We start from the raw sequence: 16,843 nt of genomic DNA on the forward strand, positions 1-16,843 counted from the left end.
GTGTCTCTTGCATCTCCAGGCGGATTCTTTTACCACTGTGCCACCTGGGAAACCCAGTTTTATAGGAACTCAAGTTAAAATGATTCCCTTGAAAGTAAAACTGTTTCATATTAAGATAATATTATTATCTCCTTTATAATCAATAAACTGTTCAAGTGAGCATTATCATGCCTCCGCAGTGTCCAAATGAAGGAATTATTTTAGATAATGTGAAGTTAATTGACTATCATATTCAGTGGGAAATTAAGATTTAGAACTTACAGAAAAAAGCCTTATCAGTGAAGAATATTTTAATGTAAAATAATCTCTCCCTGGACAACTTCCTGTTTGTATCATAAAACCCCTGTACTGGAGAGTCTTATTTTCATCTTTTGCTTCTATTTGTAAATCACTGCTGTAAGTACGTGTAATTTAAGTCTTTGATATAATTTAAGTCTTTAAGTCTCAAAGTAGCATACTGATACAGAGTCAAGTATCTCCATTTCTGTTTCAGTCTAGGGATGTGACCAATGGTGAAATGACTTACTCTGACACCTCATATATTTAAAATTCTCTATCTCAGTGTTTGTGAGCCCTTGTCAGAGTTATTGAAAGTTGAAATTGTTGTTTGGTCTCAGAATCAGTCTTCTTCACAGCGAGTGACCTAGTCACAATCAAAGGAAATAGGTAAGTCCGTCTGTAGGAGATATTACATTAATGATTGAAGATGAATAATTCACCGTCTTCAGGTTCAGGTTCTGGAGTTGTAACGAAAACAGGGATGTTAGCTCATTTCTTTTGGGAAATTGCCACTTGAGTCTCCATTATCACCCTATAATTGTATGTTCTTCATTAAGATTCATCTTTTCATAGTATCTTTCAGCTCTTCTCTTACCTCGCCCTCCCCTTTCTCCATGCCTTCCATTTGTAATAGGTAAATCTGAAATACATTTACTTTCTTCTGTTAAGAATTCTATCAAACCTCGTGAAAGGTGATCACTATGCTCAAAATTACGCAATGCAGTTGTGCTGAAAACTAAATATTCCAATATTGCTTGTCAGTGAATCATAGAAATCATAGTTCCCCCCAAAGCTCCACTGTTATTGATTCAAAATAGATGATCATGGCAGTAGTCATCTCGCTGTAGTATTGGCATGTAGAGTAATACATTTTGTGTTTAGAAAGTATTATATTTTGAAAGAGCAATGCTGAATAAAAACTAGTTCAGTAATACAGATATTTGGTTCAATACCAAACTATTTAAAAAAGGATAGCTGAAAATAGCTTCTCTTATTGATATTCTTGGCTAACATTTCAGACGTTTGCTGTGGCCCATTTGTGTTCTGGTTCTGAAGTATATCTTGTAAACATTATTTTGCATTGATATATTTTCAGAATTCTATCTCTGAAAAACAAAGTGAACTAGTTCTACAAAGTTTTTCTAATTAAAATGTTTATTATTTATTCTATTTAGGCTTTGTTGTTGCTGTTCAATCACTTAGTCATGTCCCGCTCTTTGCCACCCTATGGACTGCAGCATGCCAGGCTTCCCTGTCCTTTACTATCTCCTGAAGTTTGCTCAGACTCATGTCCATGGAGTTGATCATGCCATCCAAATATCTCATCCTTCCTTGCCTCCTTCACCTCCTGCCCTCATTCTTTGTCAGTGTCAGGGTCTCTTCTAATGAGTTGGCTCTTTGCATCAGGTGGCCAAAGTATTGGAGCTTCAGCTTTTGCATCAGTCCTTCCAGTGAATATGGGTTGATTTCCTTTAGGATTGACTGGTTTGATCTTGCAGTCCAAGGGACTCTCAAGAGTCTTCTCCAGCTCCACAGTTCATTCCATCAATTCTTCAGTGCTCAGCCTTCTTATGGTCCAAATCTCACATTTGTATGTGACTACTAGAAAAAGGAAATCAGTCCTAAAGGAAATTCTTCAGCTCTCAGCCTTCTTATGGTCCAAATCTCACATTCAAATGTGACTACCAGAAAAAGGAAATCAGTCCTAAAGGAAATCAGTCCTTTAGGACTGTATTGTAATTATACAATTACAAAAAACTGTATTGTAATTATAATAACACTCATTGTGAGGGAGAATGAGAGGAAAACAGTGAGAAAGCATTATTTTAATGCAGCTAATAGAATGAAATAAAACTGTGACTTAGAGAGTTTCCTTTAGGTTTTCTTAATGGCTATAAATTTTGTTCTCTTAAGTGATATGGTATTTGGAAGTATTACATATCTATTAAGTTTATCAAATATGTCTCTTATAGTGCTTTTTTCTCCTAAAATATATGTATATGAATTATAGTAAACTGGTTTCCATCAAACCCAGTAGAAACCTTGCCCTAAGCACTGCTCATTATCAGAAAACTCACCAGGGAAGAAACAGAATAAAGTAGATGTATTGCATATTTAGGCTACTTTATGTAAGACTGTCATTTAAGAGTCAGAAATTTGGAGTTAAATAGACTTTGGTTTTACTAGTAATATGGTTATTTAATGTATAGATGAAATCCGTAACTGTACAAAATCTATTGGAGGAGAGTTTCACCCTCCTCTTGTCTCTTTTTAGCTTTATATCCTATAATGCAGTTGGATCATCTTGTGTATTCATGCAAAAATTGAATTTCCTCATTGAGATATCATTCATTCATTCATTCATTTATTTATTTCCGGCTGTGCTGGGTCTTTGTTTCTGCCTGCAGGCATTCTCTGGTTGCAGTGAGTAGGGACTACTCTCTCTTTGTAGCTTGTGGGCTTCAGTAATTGTGGTACGTGGGCTTAGTTGCTCTGTGGCATGTGGAATCAAACCCATGTGCCCTGCATTGGCAAGTGGATTCTTAACCACTGGACCACCAGGAAAGTCCCTGGAATATTCTTTTGTAATTCTCTTTGGAAACAGTGAGGTAATGTTAAAAAAAAATGGAAATTTGTATGAGTTTTTGGAGAAGTTAGATTTTTAAATAAAATGGAAACAGTGACATTAAGTATAAAACCACTTGGTAAATACTAAATACACACTGAGGAAACCAGATCTGAAAGAGACACGTGCACCCCAATGTTCATCGCAGCACTGTTTATAATAGCCAGGACATGGAAGCAACCTAGATGCCCATCAGCAGATGAATGGATAAGGAAGCTGTGGTACATATACACCATGGAATATTACTCAGCCATTAAAAAGAATTCATTTGAACCAGTCCTAATGAGATGGATGAAGCTGGAGCCCCTTATACAGAGTGAAGTAAGCCAGAAAGATAAAGAACATTACAGCATACTGACACATGTATATGGAATTTAGAAAGGTGATAACGATAACCCTATATGCAGAACAGAAAAAGAGACACAGAAATACAGAACAGACTTTTGAACTTTGTGGGAGAATGTGAGGGTGGGATATTTCAAAAGAACAGCATGTATACTATCTATGGTGAAACAGATCACCAGCCCAGGTGGGATGTACGAGACAAGTGCTCCGGCCTGGTGCACTGGGAAGACCCAGAGGAATCGGGTGGAGAGGGAGGTGGGAGGGGGGATCGGGATTGGGAATACATGTAAATCCATGGCTGATTCATATCAATGTATGACAAAACCCACTGGAAAAAAAAATAATAATAATAATAAAAAAAAAATTAAAAAAAAAAAAGAAAAAGCCAGTTCCTGTTCAGTAGAATCTGGTCACTTAATTTTCAACAGTTTGAGTAAATAATCACATGAATTAAATTACTTTATGTGAGTTTCCCGCAAGACAGGACAAACTTATTTTACTTTGGCTTCTGACATACTATATTGCTTTATTAGCATTGGAGAACTAACCAGAAGAGGTGATAGTAGTGAACTTATTTTTAGCCTGTGATGAAATTAAAAGACGCTTACTCCTTGGAAGGAAAATTATGACCAACCTAGATAGCATATTAAAAAGCAGAGACATGACTTTGCCAACAAAGGTCCATCTAGTCAAGGCTATGGTTTTCCCAGTGGTCAGGTATGGATGTGAGAGTTAGACTATGAAGAAAGCTGAGCTCCGAAGAAGTGATGCTTTTGAACTGTGGTGTTGGAGAAGACTCTTGAGAGTCCGTTGGACAGCAAGGAGATCCAACCAGTCCATCCTAAAGGAGATCAGGGTGTTCATTAGAAGGACTGATGCTGAAGCTGAAACTCCAATACATTGGCCACCTCATGCGAAGAGTTGATTCATTGGAAAAGACCCTGATGCTGGGAGGGATTGAGGGCAGGAGGAGAAGGGGACAACAGAGGATGAGATGGCTGGATGGCATCACTGACTCGATGGACATGAGTTTGAGTAAACTCTGGGAGTTGGTGATGGACAGGGAGGCCTGGCGTGCTGCGATTCATGGGGTCGCAAAGAGTCAGACACGACTGAGCGACTGAACTGAACTGATAAATTGCAGAAGATATACCTAGATTTGACAGAGTCTCTTTCTTTCCCTCTTTCTCCATACCCCAGTATATGTCTTCAGTCTCCAAAGTGGTTGCTTGGTCTACCAGCTGGGTGGCATGAAGTCCTTTGATAAGTGATCAATAGTGATGTGAATAATTGACAACACTTTTATTGAGCTTACAACTGTTTGTCTGTCTTGATGGTTAGTGCCTAAAACTTAACTAATCAAGCCCATGTAATGTCAGTTAACATTGCCCATTTAGGTAGTCTGCATGGCTTTGAAGTTTTGCTACTGGAGAGCTTGGAGAGGAAAGCATCTCTTTTTTCAGATTCATGAGGTTATGAAAAATGATAATGGGAATGGAATGCTGGCTATTTTTAAAGAATTTGAAGAAAACACAATTAAAAATTGAGTAAACAGCAGAAGTGTTTTTTCCACTTAATATCTTCAAAGGGAAATTGGAAATTTCTTTCTGAATTCTACTTTTGCTGAATTGCTGAAAATAATTATGATACTGTAATAGCTATAATATTTTGACTCTTTGTTTTAAATGTGCCAGACTTTGAGATGGGTATTTTACCTACTCTGTTCGTTTGTTTTCACATCATTCTAACACTGTAAATTGTTATGACTGTTTTATAGTTGGACATGTTACTTTTACCTTTCTAAATCTCATTCTCTTCTCAATAAATAAAGGAATAGGCAGAGTTGGAGATTTTAACTAAGTCTGTTTTACACCAAAGTTCTTACCTTACTACTACTCCTACATGCAGTAGCCTAAATGCACAATAAATTCATTTTACTTGGTTCCATTCCTAGTAAGGGTTTGAGAATGAGCAGTAGCGATAACTTGGCTTCTACTTAATTTGATGGGAACTAGTTTATTCTAAGACATTGTTTGACTGATGTTGTGATGATTCGTATCCAGGGCAGAAACTGTTGTCAGAGGTTATAGAGGGCAGCAAAGAAGGGGCTGTGTTTGCTTCTGAGAGAAAGTGAACCTTGATTTTTTAAGTGTGAGCAAATATATAAAGGAAGACCAACCAATAAGATTATGCACCTTAACAATCTGATTACATCAGCTAGAGTGACTGTTTTACCCAGTGCCTTCATTGTGTCAGATCCTTCCATAGCTCTCCCATTTCCTTCTTGAAAATACCTGTGGCTCCTTCTCTTTGCACCTTTGCCTCCTTGCCTATGAGTAATAGTAACGATGGTAGTACTGGCTAAAATAGCCAACATTTACAGACCTGGCATGACTGGTGGCAGATTCCATTACTTTTTCCCATTTCTGCTTGAATGGAAATAATCGTTTTGGTTCTTCACAATATACAAAGATAATAAAATGAACTAATTGATCATGGCGATAATTTTTCATTACTCATATGAGTTTTTAGTCTGTTAGGATAGTCACATATATTTTCTAATTTAATTCTTGAAACAACCATGATTGTTGTTTCATAATTGAGTAAACTGAGACTTAAAGACATTAAGTAACTTGTACATTGTCACACAGCTGGGCAAAGGCGGAAGCCTCGATTAAAACCTGGGTCTGCAATTTTAAACCTGGTGTGCCAAATAAGAAAGCTGTTAGAACCATATCGGAGATTGTCTGATTTCATTCTCTAATTTTAGATAAAACTGAATCACATACAGAGAATGATAATTGTGGCTGGAGGATGTGTACTATTTGGTTTATTAAACACATTTAATTTGTGGGTTGCCTTTTTTTTTTTTCATTTTGTTTATTGGCTAGGGGAGTATTCCTATTGGCTGATGGTCCTTTCTCTATCACTGGGCTTCTTCACACACTCAGCCTTCCCACCAGGTCCATAAACGTGTTTGAGTTTATGACTGGTCTCAAATGTCAAGAGCGGACCATTCACTCTTTCCTTGAGTGTTTTGACGAAGAGAGATTCCACAGCCACTTTGCTCTGGGATATTCTGTTACCCTGCCAACACTGATAAAATACTGCTTCCTTTTAGTTTTAATCCATTTCTTCCTCCCTTACCCAACCCTGCTGATACATAGAACAGCTGGTCAAAAAACTGTTGGTTTCCAAGAAAACAGCTATTAAATACTCCCTTTGCAACTTTTCTTTAAAACTTTCCTCCAAGTAAACCAGTCTTCCCTTTGACATCTCAGATGGCTGACAGGTAGTTAGCTCCTCTGACTGGCAGATTGGTGTCTCTGTCACATGGGAGTGTTGTTACACAGTAGAATTAATACTTCCAGCCTGGATTTATTTAGCATCTTCTGACACTTAGAAGAACAAGGGAACACATGCCTTGTTCTCCCTTGGGATAGTTGAGAATTAGATTAAACTGGCAGGAAATATTTGAATGTCTTCAGTAAACAGACTTTGTATTTAGGTGTATCGATGTTTTTTGAAGTTCTTTATTGCCTTCATTTTCAAAGTTGTTTTGAGAGAGCTTTTGCCAGTCACTTTTGGAAGTTATGTCATTACCACTTGCTGGTTGCTAAAAAAAAAGAATTTTAAATCAGCTACTAACTCTGAATTTTCTTTTGCAGATGCAAAAGAAATTGTTTTAAAAGCCCAGATCTTAGCTGGCGGAAGAGGAAAAGGTGTCTTCAGCAGCGGTTTGAAAGGAGGCGTTCATTTAACAAAAGAGTAAGCGTGGAGGTTTTAATTCCTTATCTTTGGGCAAAGCAGTTATGGAAAATGCTGCTCATGATCGAAAGGAGCACTAAGAGAGTCGGGCCAGGGTGGGGGTAGGAGCAGAAGGTCACAAATAAATGACGTAGATAACAGGCAGAGGGCTCTGCAGTGTCCCAGTTTTCCTTCTCCTGTAAAAGGATTTTTGTTCACTAATTGGTGAAAACTTGACACCCCTTCTGTTCTAGACAATCAGTGAAAACACTTTCCTCTCCTCTCCTGTCACATACCTTTCAATTGTTTTCTTTGATCCTTCCCCTTCCCTTTATCCCCATCTTTGGGCATTACATCCCAAGTTGCCCACTATCTTACCTGAGTCTGCTGTGCATTTCAGCATTGTCTCTCTACTATAACTATAACTTATTTGGGGGGAGGGAAGAACAAACTTAAGCAAACTTATTTTCGTTTTCCTCCCCTCCTCTTCCTTCCTTCCACCCCCATTCACTCATTCATATATATTTTGCACTCAGGGAGCATCAGGTACACTGCTAGGCACCTGGTAAATAAACAAAAAGTACCATGCATTCTGTGAAGGTGGAAGGTGGGCCCAAGGCAGGGTGGATGTGGGGGTATAATATGGACTGTGTCTTAAAATTGTGTTCAGTATAAATATTGACTTTCTTTTCTTTCTTCTCTCTCTTTTTTCCTCTTCTCTCTTAGCCCTAAAGTTGTGGGACAGCTGGCTAAACAGATGATTGGATATAATCTAGCAACAAAACAAACTCCAAAAGAAGGTGTGAAAGTTAAAAAGGTAATGTGAATGCTTTTGGCCATCTTCTGTGTATGTGTTAAAAAAAAAATCATACTTCAGTTTTGACAGAATCTAATAAAGCAGTACACTTTGTCTATGTGTCATTTTTTTGGAACCTCATGTAGTTTTTGGTGTAGTATGACTTTGAGGAGAGATAAAAAAGGATTCTAAATTAGTAATACTGTTTATTATCATCAGGATTGAGTAACGATGGGTAATGATTGAAATAATAATTTTTTGTTTTAGAACACAGACACATTTTGTTTAAAGTCAAAAAGGACTTAACATGACAGTTCCTAGAATCAGTGAGGGACATTCTCTGCTTCCTCACAGCCCCACCCTCATCCAGTATATCAGAATTACTGTGCTTGTTTTGGTGGTTTTTCTGTGTTCCCCTGTAACTTATTTTGAGGTTATTACCATTTTGACTCACTGTTATTACTGGGAGTATGTCATATTAGTGGGATCTGCTGGGACACCCAAGTGTGTACAGGGCACATACTTGTACACACACACGGAAAATAAAGTCTAAAGCAAAGTGACTTACCTCAGCCGTGAAACTGTGACTGGTAGATCTAACAGAGCCTAACTTACCCTCCTATCAGTCTGATTAGCTTTGCTGAACTCCCTGTTATGTATCAAGGCACCAGAATTGACTGCCTGATTTGCAGGATCCAGTGCAAAATGAAAATGTGAGATTCTTGTTCAGATTTCAAGTTGGCTGCAGCAGAACATCAAATCAGAGACCAAGAGTGGGACCCTCTGGCATGCAGGCCTGGGTGACTGCACGGCTCACTCACTCTAGGCCTGTGCGCTACAGATGACTAGAAGGCCCCATCATGACATTGTAACAGCAGGTAGGGCCCAGCATTTTGGGGAGGCAACTGTCTGCTCCACAGACACAGCATCACATGTGGATTATCACATGGTAATCTCTTCCAGAGTGCCATTCTTCAGGCAGCTGAGGCAGTGCATTCCATTTTTACATTTCAGAGGGAGTTGTCTGGAAAATTTTTGATATGACGGCCCCCCAAAATCACCAGCTGGGTTTTCTTAGCATACTTAGCTTACCAAGCACACTGCCTTGGTCCTGAAAAGGACACTGAGCTGGAGGGAGATGGGGATACTGGTGGGTCGTTAGCGCCTTCCCTCTAAGAACACAGAGCCTTTCTGAAGGTTGAGGAAGTGTACAGACAAAACTGGCTCTGGTTGTTTCCCTTTCCCAGTGCCTCGCAGCTAGGTACAAGAACTGTTTACGTCTTACAGTGGTTTTGAAGAATTATTTTTGTTCAGCTCAGCACCATACTTTTATTTTCCCCTTTAAACTGGTTATGAGCCTCTACCTATATAACTTGTTCAAAATTTGTTTACAGGGGATATGATTAGTGGTTTTGTTTGTAGGAATTTATTATTTTTTATGGACACATGGAGTTTGAGAATAGAGTTTGTGATACCTTTAAAAAGCATATAAAATACACACAAGAAGATTCTCACACACACACACACACATACTATATATATATATGCATAAAATTAGTTTGTAGATAGGTTCCTGAAATCCTGGGGATAAGTGCATTCTTGTAAATAGAATCATTGCCAAAAAATGACCAGAGTGGTATAGTTTTAAGTAGTTTTTTCCCTGTTTGCAAAAATGATTAACATGAGAAAAATTCCATTAGTACAGAAATATAAAAATTAGAGAGTAAAATTTTCTATTCTCACCTTCTAGAAATAATTGTTAAATATTGTTTTTGTCCTTTTCCCATGTAAAATATGTATTACCACATACTTGAAGCAGTAACGTTACATATACTTTAAGGAACCTGCATTTTTTTTTTAACTTTTTAAAAAATATTTTTATTGAGGTATAATTTGCATACCGTAAAATTCACTCATTTAAAATGTACAACTTCAGTAGTTTTAATAAATTTATGGAGTTGACAGCTATTACCACAATCTAATTTTTGAACATTTCCATCAACCAACCCAAAAATCTCCCATCCATTTGCAGACAGTTTCTATGCCTACTCCCAGCCTGGGGAAACACTAATCCGGTGTGTCTGTATTGATTTTCTTTTTAATATGATATAATCCACATACCATACAATTCATCCATTTAAGATGTGCAGTTAAGTAGTTTTTAGTATATTCTTGGGTTGTGCAACCATCGTCACTATCCAAAACCAGAACACTTGGATCACCCTGAGAAAGAAACCCATGCCCGTTGGAAGTCATTCTCCATTGCCTTTCCACCCCTTGGAAACTATGAACCTGTTTCTATAGTCATGGATTTGCCTATTCTGGATATTTCATATCAATGGAATCTTTCAAACCTTTTTTGTCTGGCTTCCTTCACTTAGCTTTTTTTCAAGGTTCATCCGTGTTGTAGCATGTATCAGTACTTCATACATTTTTATGGTTGAATAATACTGCTTTGTATGACTATAACACATTTGGTTTATTCATTCATCAGTTGATGAACAATGAATTGTATTGTTACCCCTTTTGAGCAAGCATGAACTTTTGTGTATGCATGTTTGTGTGAACATTCATTTGTGTTTTCATTCTTCCTGAGTAGAGCTTTGGGGGTAAAATTCCTGGGTTAAATGGTACTTCTATGCTTAAGTTTTTCTGGAACCATCCAAATGTCTTCCAAAGTGACCATGCCATTTTACATTCCCACCAGCAGTGTAGGTTTAGTTGCTCAGTTGTGTCCAACTCTTGCTACACCGTGAACCGAGCCCACAGGCTCCTCTGTCCATGGGATTTCCCAGGCAAGAATATTGGAGTGGGTTGCCATTTCCTTCTCCATGCATTTTTAATTAATTAATTAATTAATTTTTTTCCTACATTTTAAATTTATGGAATCCTGGATATCAGTCAGAAGTTCCCAGATGATAGAAACTTTAGGTCTTAGTTTGTTTAAGAAGCTGTTTAAGGACATTACCTACATCTGTTCACATTGGGGCTTTTTCCTAAATCTGTGTTTGTAGTGTTTTCCTTGGGATAGTAATAGGGGAGGTAAGACAGTGCTACTACACATGTGCTCCATGGGTCACTGCCAGTAATGGTTCCTGTTCCGCAGAGAGTAACTGAGTACCCTGTTAATCTTAGCTAATTGCTGTTCTGTTACAAATAGTTTGTGCACCAGCTCTCATCTACATACTGTAGTCTTAATAGCATGATATATAAAAAATAAAACAAAATGAACAGACAGTTAGAAACATGAAAAACAGATTCATTGCTCAAGGGTAAAGGACGTTAAAAAGGTTCTCCATACTGGAAGCCTCCATGAAAAGGCTGTGTTGATACAGTTTCTATCCGTCACGGATAAAGATGGTTGAAATGTGTTTAACTGAGCTTTGCATGACATGAGAGTTCACGGAGTCCATTTATGTTCTCTCTGTCACAATTCCTAGAGGATTTCAATATCCTGGGTCATATAAAGGGCATCTCAATGTCAGAAAATTTGTCTGTATATAAAAGTCCATGAATTATCTATTGAAAATCATCATTTTCTTGGGAATGTTTTCTTAAAGAGTGATGGGCTATTTCTACCAAGCAAGAGCTGTTTGAGACAGCAGCTGGTCTTTACAAATAGAAATTTGATAGAATACAGAGCACATCTGTCAACACTTGAGAAAATTAAGAATAGGACACTTGAATGACACTTATCCTAAAAAGTTATAACACTGCGTTGTTTGTTACAGTAACTACTGAAAGTTGTTAAATCTGGTTCTCTAGACTAGCTGTGGATTTGAAAGTGAGCTTGAAATAAAAATGGTTCTATGAAAATCCTAACACCATGTGCCAAGAAATATTTCTTACAAATTCATGAGCTACCATTTATGATAGAAGAATCACTATGAAGCCCCTTCTGAGGTACTCTATTTTTAACCAGTCATAAATTCTATAGAGGTTTGAAAAGAAGGAGTTAATTGTATTCATTACATTATAGCTTTCTAGGTCATCGTATATTTATCCTGCTTCATGTGACTTAAAAATTAGTGCTTTTGTGGCTTCTAGGGAGCTAAACTCTATTATTATTTAATCAGTAACATTTTTGGTGAAACATACTACTGAATTTCTTTTTAGGAAAAGCAATGTATGTGATTTTATTATTTTTACTTCAAGTGCTGATTCCTTGTAGATGTTCTTATTTTCTTTTAAAAAGCATCCAAGACATTTTTTACTATTTTTTTTGGTAGTGTAAGTTGGTCCAGCATCTCTCTCCAAGGAAATTTGATAGTACTTATCAAAATTTTAAATATGAAGAATCTATTGTAAAACCTAGCCATTTTATCTTTATGTCCCTTGACCAGGGGGTTACTAAAACAATGGAGCAAAGCTACACATACAGAAATAATCACTGAGGTAGCATTTTTGGAAACACAGGTCCACATAAATGTCTGTCAGCCAGGACAAGGTCAAATAAATATTGACATATAAGTACTATGTAGTCACAATGCAGAGAGAAGACCTTGTACAATCTAAGTTATAGTATTAAGATAATAAACACAAAGGAAGAAAGAGAGGCATTCAAGCATGTGTAATATTTATCCAGGTGCAAGATGATTCCATGTTGGTAATGCTTACCGATGCATAGGGAAGAGGTAAAAATTAGTGGATTTTCCTGGTAGGGCTGCTTCATGCCTTTGTTAAGGTTGTGCAGAGCAAAAAGGACCTGGCTGGAGCATGTGTGGAGAAGGAAATCCATTTATCCAGTTTGCCTCCTGCCCAGTCATGGCCCTGGAATGTGACTACATCCTCATAGAGAAAGGGATGTTTTTTTCTGGTCATCACAAAGGTTCTGTAGGGACTCATGAACATCCTGACTGCGGGGCCCAAGGGGTATGTATGTGCAGGAGGGGACAGCTTTAACTGTCCCCTTTATATACTTTTAGTATCGTCAGCATTTATTTTCGAACAAGCAAATATTATGTTTGTAATTTAAGAGAAAGTATAAATTGAAATAAAAATACAGTGATCCAAGAGACAGAAGTATCCAAACATAGGAAGCATCAGACACACCATAAAAAGAATCCTTCTTTGGCAAGCAAACTTGGTTTCCCACCAGTGCAATCTGAGAAGAATCAGTGTAGTAATATATATGTACTGCTAATGTCTCAAATTAAAATAACAGCTGCTTCCCTGGAGTTTTTCTCAAGTGTCAGGGTTTCTGAAGAAGAAAAGGAAGATTAAAGTGGGAAGGTTCCTTGAGGTAAACTGAGTACCTGTCACTTGAAAAGTTAACAGGATCAATTAAGGAGGTGAAAATGGGCACTGTGCACCATGAAAGCAGAACTCTCAAATCTCACTGGGTTTAAAGAGCCTGAAAATGAAGCTGTTTGATTTGTGTAGCAAGTTTGTATAGATTTCCAAGTGGAAATCAGCTCGGTGCTGACTTAATTGACTTTCCCACTAATGTGGTAGGTGATGGTTGCTGAAGCCCTGGACATTTCCAGGGAAACCTACTTGGCCATTCTGATGGACCGGTCCTGCAATGGCCCCGTGCTGGTGGGCAGCCCTCAGGGGGGCGTTGACATTGAAGAGGTGGCAGCTTCGAATCCAGAACTTATTTTTAAGGTATGTTTAGATTCCTGACTATGTTCTGTTCATTGATTGTTTCTGTACACACTGTTAAAGACTGAGTGTGAGCCTAATTTCTGAGCCTCGTGTACTGTTTCTGGGACTTAAGGCATGAAGATATTGAGTCCTTTTTCGTGTTGGATATCCAGTAAGAAAAGGTTGGGTAGATCAAAATATGTGCTTTTCAAGAGCTTTTCTGTGCTTTTCTTCTCCCTTCATTCTTTCCTCCTTCTAGCCTTTTCTTCCTCTCTAGTTTCTTTGCATCCAACTTGCCACAAGAATTAACCAATGGGAGAGGAATGTGAAATTTCCATTTCTTCCTGGTTAACTCTACCTCATTCATAAATATGACCCAGAAATTGTCTCCTAGAAATCAGATGTGAACTAGAAACTGCCTCGATGTCTTTCAGTACTGGTAATAAAGCGACTTAGCACAGTGTAAAGGAGAATCTTTCTAAGGCCCAGATTCTGTTTGTTTCAATCCTTTAAATCTTGTGTGTGTAGTTTGTTGTTGCTGTTGGGGTTGTCCCTGTTTTTTTTCTTTTTTTAAGATGTTAAGATTAGTTTCTAGTCAAAGAGACCTGGGGTCAAATCCTAACTAGCCAATAAGTTTCTCAGTTTTTTTAATCAGTAAATGAAAATGGGGATAATTCCCTCCCTATAGAATTGTGAAGATTAAATTAGATAATATATGCAAAATGCTTCTCAACCTACCTCAGCTATAAGAAGAAAATCCTAAGATCTTTAGAACTATAACCCTAGGTTTTAATTCTGAGTTCTTAGTGTCAAAAAAATCACACAAAAAATTTCTAGTAAAAACCTTTATTATTTCTTTTAGAAAGTGATTTTTTTTTCCTTCTAAAAAGCGAGAATTTTATTTCTTGAAACTCTTCATTTATAAGGTACTAATACTTTGAAGACTGATTTTAAAATATTTTCACCAATGTTGCATATTTAAGTTAACTACTTTGGAAGTTAAATTGAGACTTTACTTGCTGGCTTACCAATAACACCTACTTTTTTTTTTTTTGAAAACTAACATTTTTAAAACAAGTTATTGCATTTGTTAAGAGAGTACATGAAATAATATATCTAAACAATGCTCATTATCTTGGAGGGAATAGCCCTTTGTAGAGCTTGGGTATTATTAATAATTATCAGCAGCAGAATATTTAAATCATAAGGTAATATTTAACCTATATAAGATAAACTCTGAACTTAACAGCAATATTAGGCAGGAAAAACTTACTTTGGAAGCCTTTCAAAAACATGTCATAAAAATTAACTGACTAAATATTCGTCACTGCCATCTGTATAGTAATTAAAAGTGAAAACTGGCATCCGATCATCTTGTCAGCATGCCACCCTGAAGAATTATATAGTTTTGAAAAGGCTGTTTTATAGATGGTGTGCTAATTAAAATATACCCCATAGGCAGCTGTGGTGGCCCAACTCAGAGATCTTTGGAAAGGTGCCACACTTTTAATTACTCATTTGCACATAAATACTAAGCATTTTCTTTTGAGGTTGTAAATCTTTTCATTTGATTGTCTGAATTTTGTTCATCTGATTCATTTTTACTAGGAGCAAATTGACATTATTGAAGGGATAAAGGACAGCCAAGCTCAACGGATGGCGGAAAATCTAGGCTTCCTCGGGCCTTTGAAAAACCAGGTACTTGAGCAATTGGAGGTGGTTTGTCTAACATGCTTCAGAAAGTGTTTGGGAACTTTGACTAATATTGTCTAATGTTTGTGATTATCAGGAAATAAGGCAATTTATTATTTTCTCTTTTTTTTTCCTGCAGTTGTTTATAGTGAAAAAATACTTCCCTGGTGTTCCAAAGAGAATGTTTATGACGCATGTGTTTATATATATATATATTATATATATATATATTTGTGTGTGTGTAATAAGAGCATGTTGCCTGTAGACACATAGAGCTTGTTAAGTATGTTAGTTTCTTTGTTTTTTCTATAGCAGTGCATCTCCAGTAAATCAATTATAAGATGCAGTATAGTGGTTAGAATCACAGGCTGTAGAGTTAGGCAAACTGAGTTTGAATCCTGCACTGCTACCCTGTACATGTGTGATTCAGACCATCTGAACATCACTTTCAAAGTCTGTAAAATGGGGGTGATGAAATCCTAACTGAGAGGGTTATTATGAGGATTGAGTAACCTGATGTGTGAAAATACACATTCAGTACTCCAGAAAGGTGAATTCTTATTATTATTAATAATAATATACATTACCTAATTAGTTACTGTTCTTTTATAGCTAATGGGCATTTGAGATGAATACTAATTACACAGAGGTGATACTTGAATGAAAACAGCTTGAATTATGCTAATTTAGTAATTATATCTTTTGGTTTCAAAGACAGGAAAATTGTTCTTTGAGCTGTTAAGGGAGAGAGTCTGTCTTGAGCATCACAGTCCTGCACTGCCCTTGGTCCTGCCATGGAGCCTGATTTTATGTCTATGCAGGCATGCTTCCTTGTCGCATAGTTAAATCAGAAGAACTTACTGGCTGTTGTTTTCCTCGTCTGTTACTAAGAGAAGCCACCTTAATGACCCTTCATTGTGTGTCTGTGTTTGTGTGTTGCCCTAGGGCTCTGGGATTCTTGCAGTTTCCCTTAATTTAGTTGGGCAACATCCCCCTAGTAAACCAGTCAGTTGTACCCTCTTTATTTTCTCTCTTTACCTTTTCTTTTGATTGAGTCTAACTTTAAAAGCTTAAGGGTAACATGAAGGCAAGTTATGGAAAGGTGAAGCACAATGAGACTTTAAAATATATTTGTTTAAATTAAGAGAGGATGACACTTACTTGAAGATTGGAGGAAAACCTCCAGTGAAAAGCAGAAGGTTCAACATGGTAGTAGGAAACAGGATCATCCGGGACTAAGCCTCAGTAGGAGATAGAAAGAGCCACGATTCAGTGGACAGTAAGAGGAATTAGTCATCATTTTGAGACTGGTGAAGAAATGCCAGGTTAGTGACATGCTAAAAGAGAGATACTGGAGGATTTATGGGTAAGGGCTGCAGTGGTTGGTTTCACTTCCTGAGAATGAGGCCACGAAGTATATTAGCTACAGACTATATTAACTGATCATTTGACATTTATTAAGTAACTTCTTGTGTATTGGTGATGGTCACAGAGAGCTATAATCACTGTGTTCTAACCATACTGTCCTATACTCAGCTCTGCAATATGCCTTGTAACTTTGTTTGTATCCTCTATACCTTGTACATCTGTATTTCTCTTGGACATTTGCAGTCTCGTTTGCTGGATCTTCATCTGCATCACAGCAGGGACTTGGTTGTTCTTGCTCACTACTGTGTTGCCAACAAAGTGTTTGGTAAATATATTAGATGTCCAAGAAATATCTATCATATTCATAAATAAGTGAAATAACACATCTGAGGTGTCTACTTAGA

General features: G+C 37.2%; 1 protein-coding gene across 2 annotated transcripts in view; it reads left to right on the top strand.

Moving 5' to 3' along the window:
- SUCLG2 (succinate-CoA ligase GDP-forming subunit beta) overlaps positions 1-16,843 on the top strand; it is a 263,629-nt gene that overhangs the window by 128,535 nt on the left and 118,251 nt on the right. For both annotated transcript variants that reach the window (XM_061128114.1, XM_061128115.1), the window contains exons 3-6: positions 6,919-7,018; positions 7,724-7,814; positions 13,248-13,400; positions 14,988-15,077. In XM_061128114.1, coding sequence (XP_060984097.1) covers positions 6,919-7,018; positions 7,724-7,814; positions 13,248-13,400; positions 14,988-15,077 — 434 coding nt within the window. The remainder of the gene's footprint in view (positions 1-6,918; positions 7,019-7,723; positions 7,815-13,247; positions 13,401-14,987; positions 15,078-16,843) is intronic.

The sequence above is a fragment of the Dama dama genome, chromosome 24 (genome assembly GCF_033118175.1).
Source record: "Dama dama isolate Ldn47 chromosome 24, ASM3311817v1, whole genome shotgun sequence".
Classification (NCBI taxonomy): Eukaryota; Metazoa; Chordata; class Mammalia; order Artiodactyla; family Cervidae; genus Dama; species Dama dama.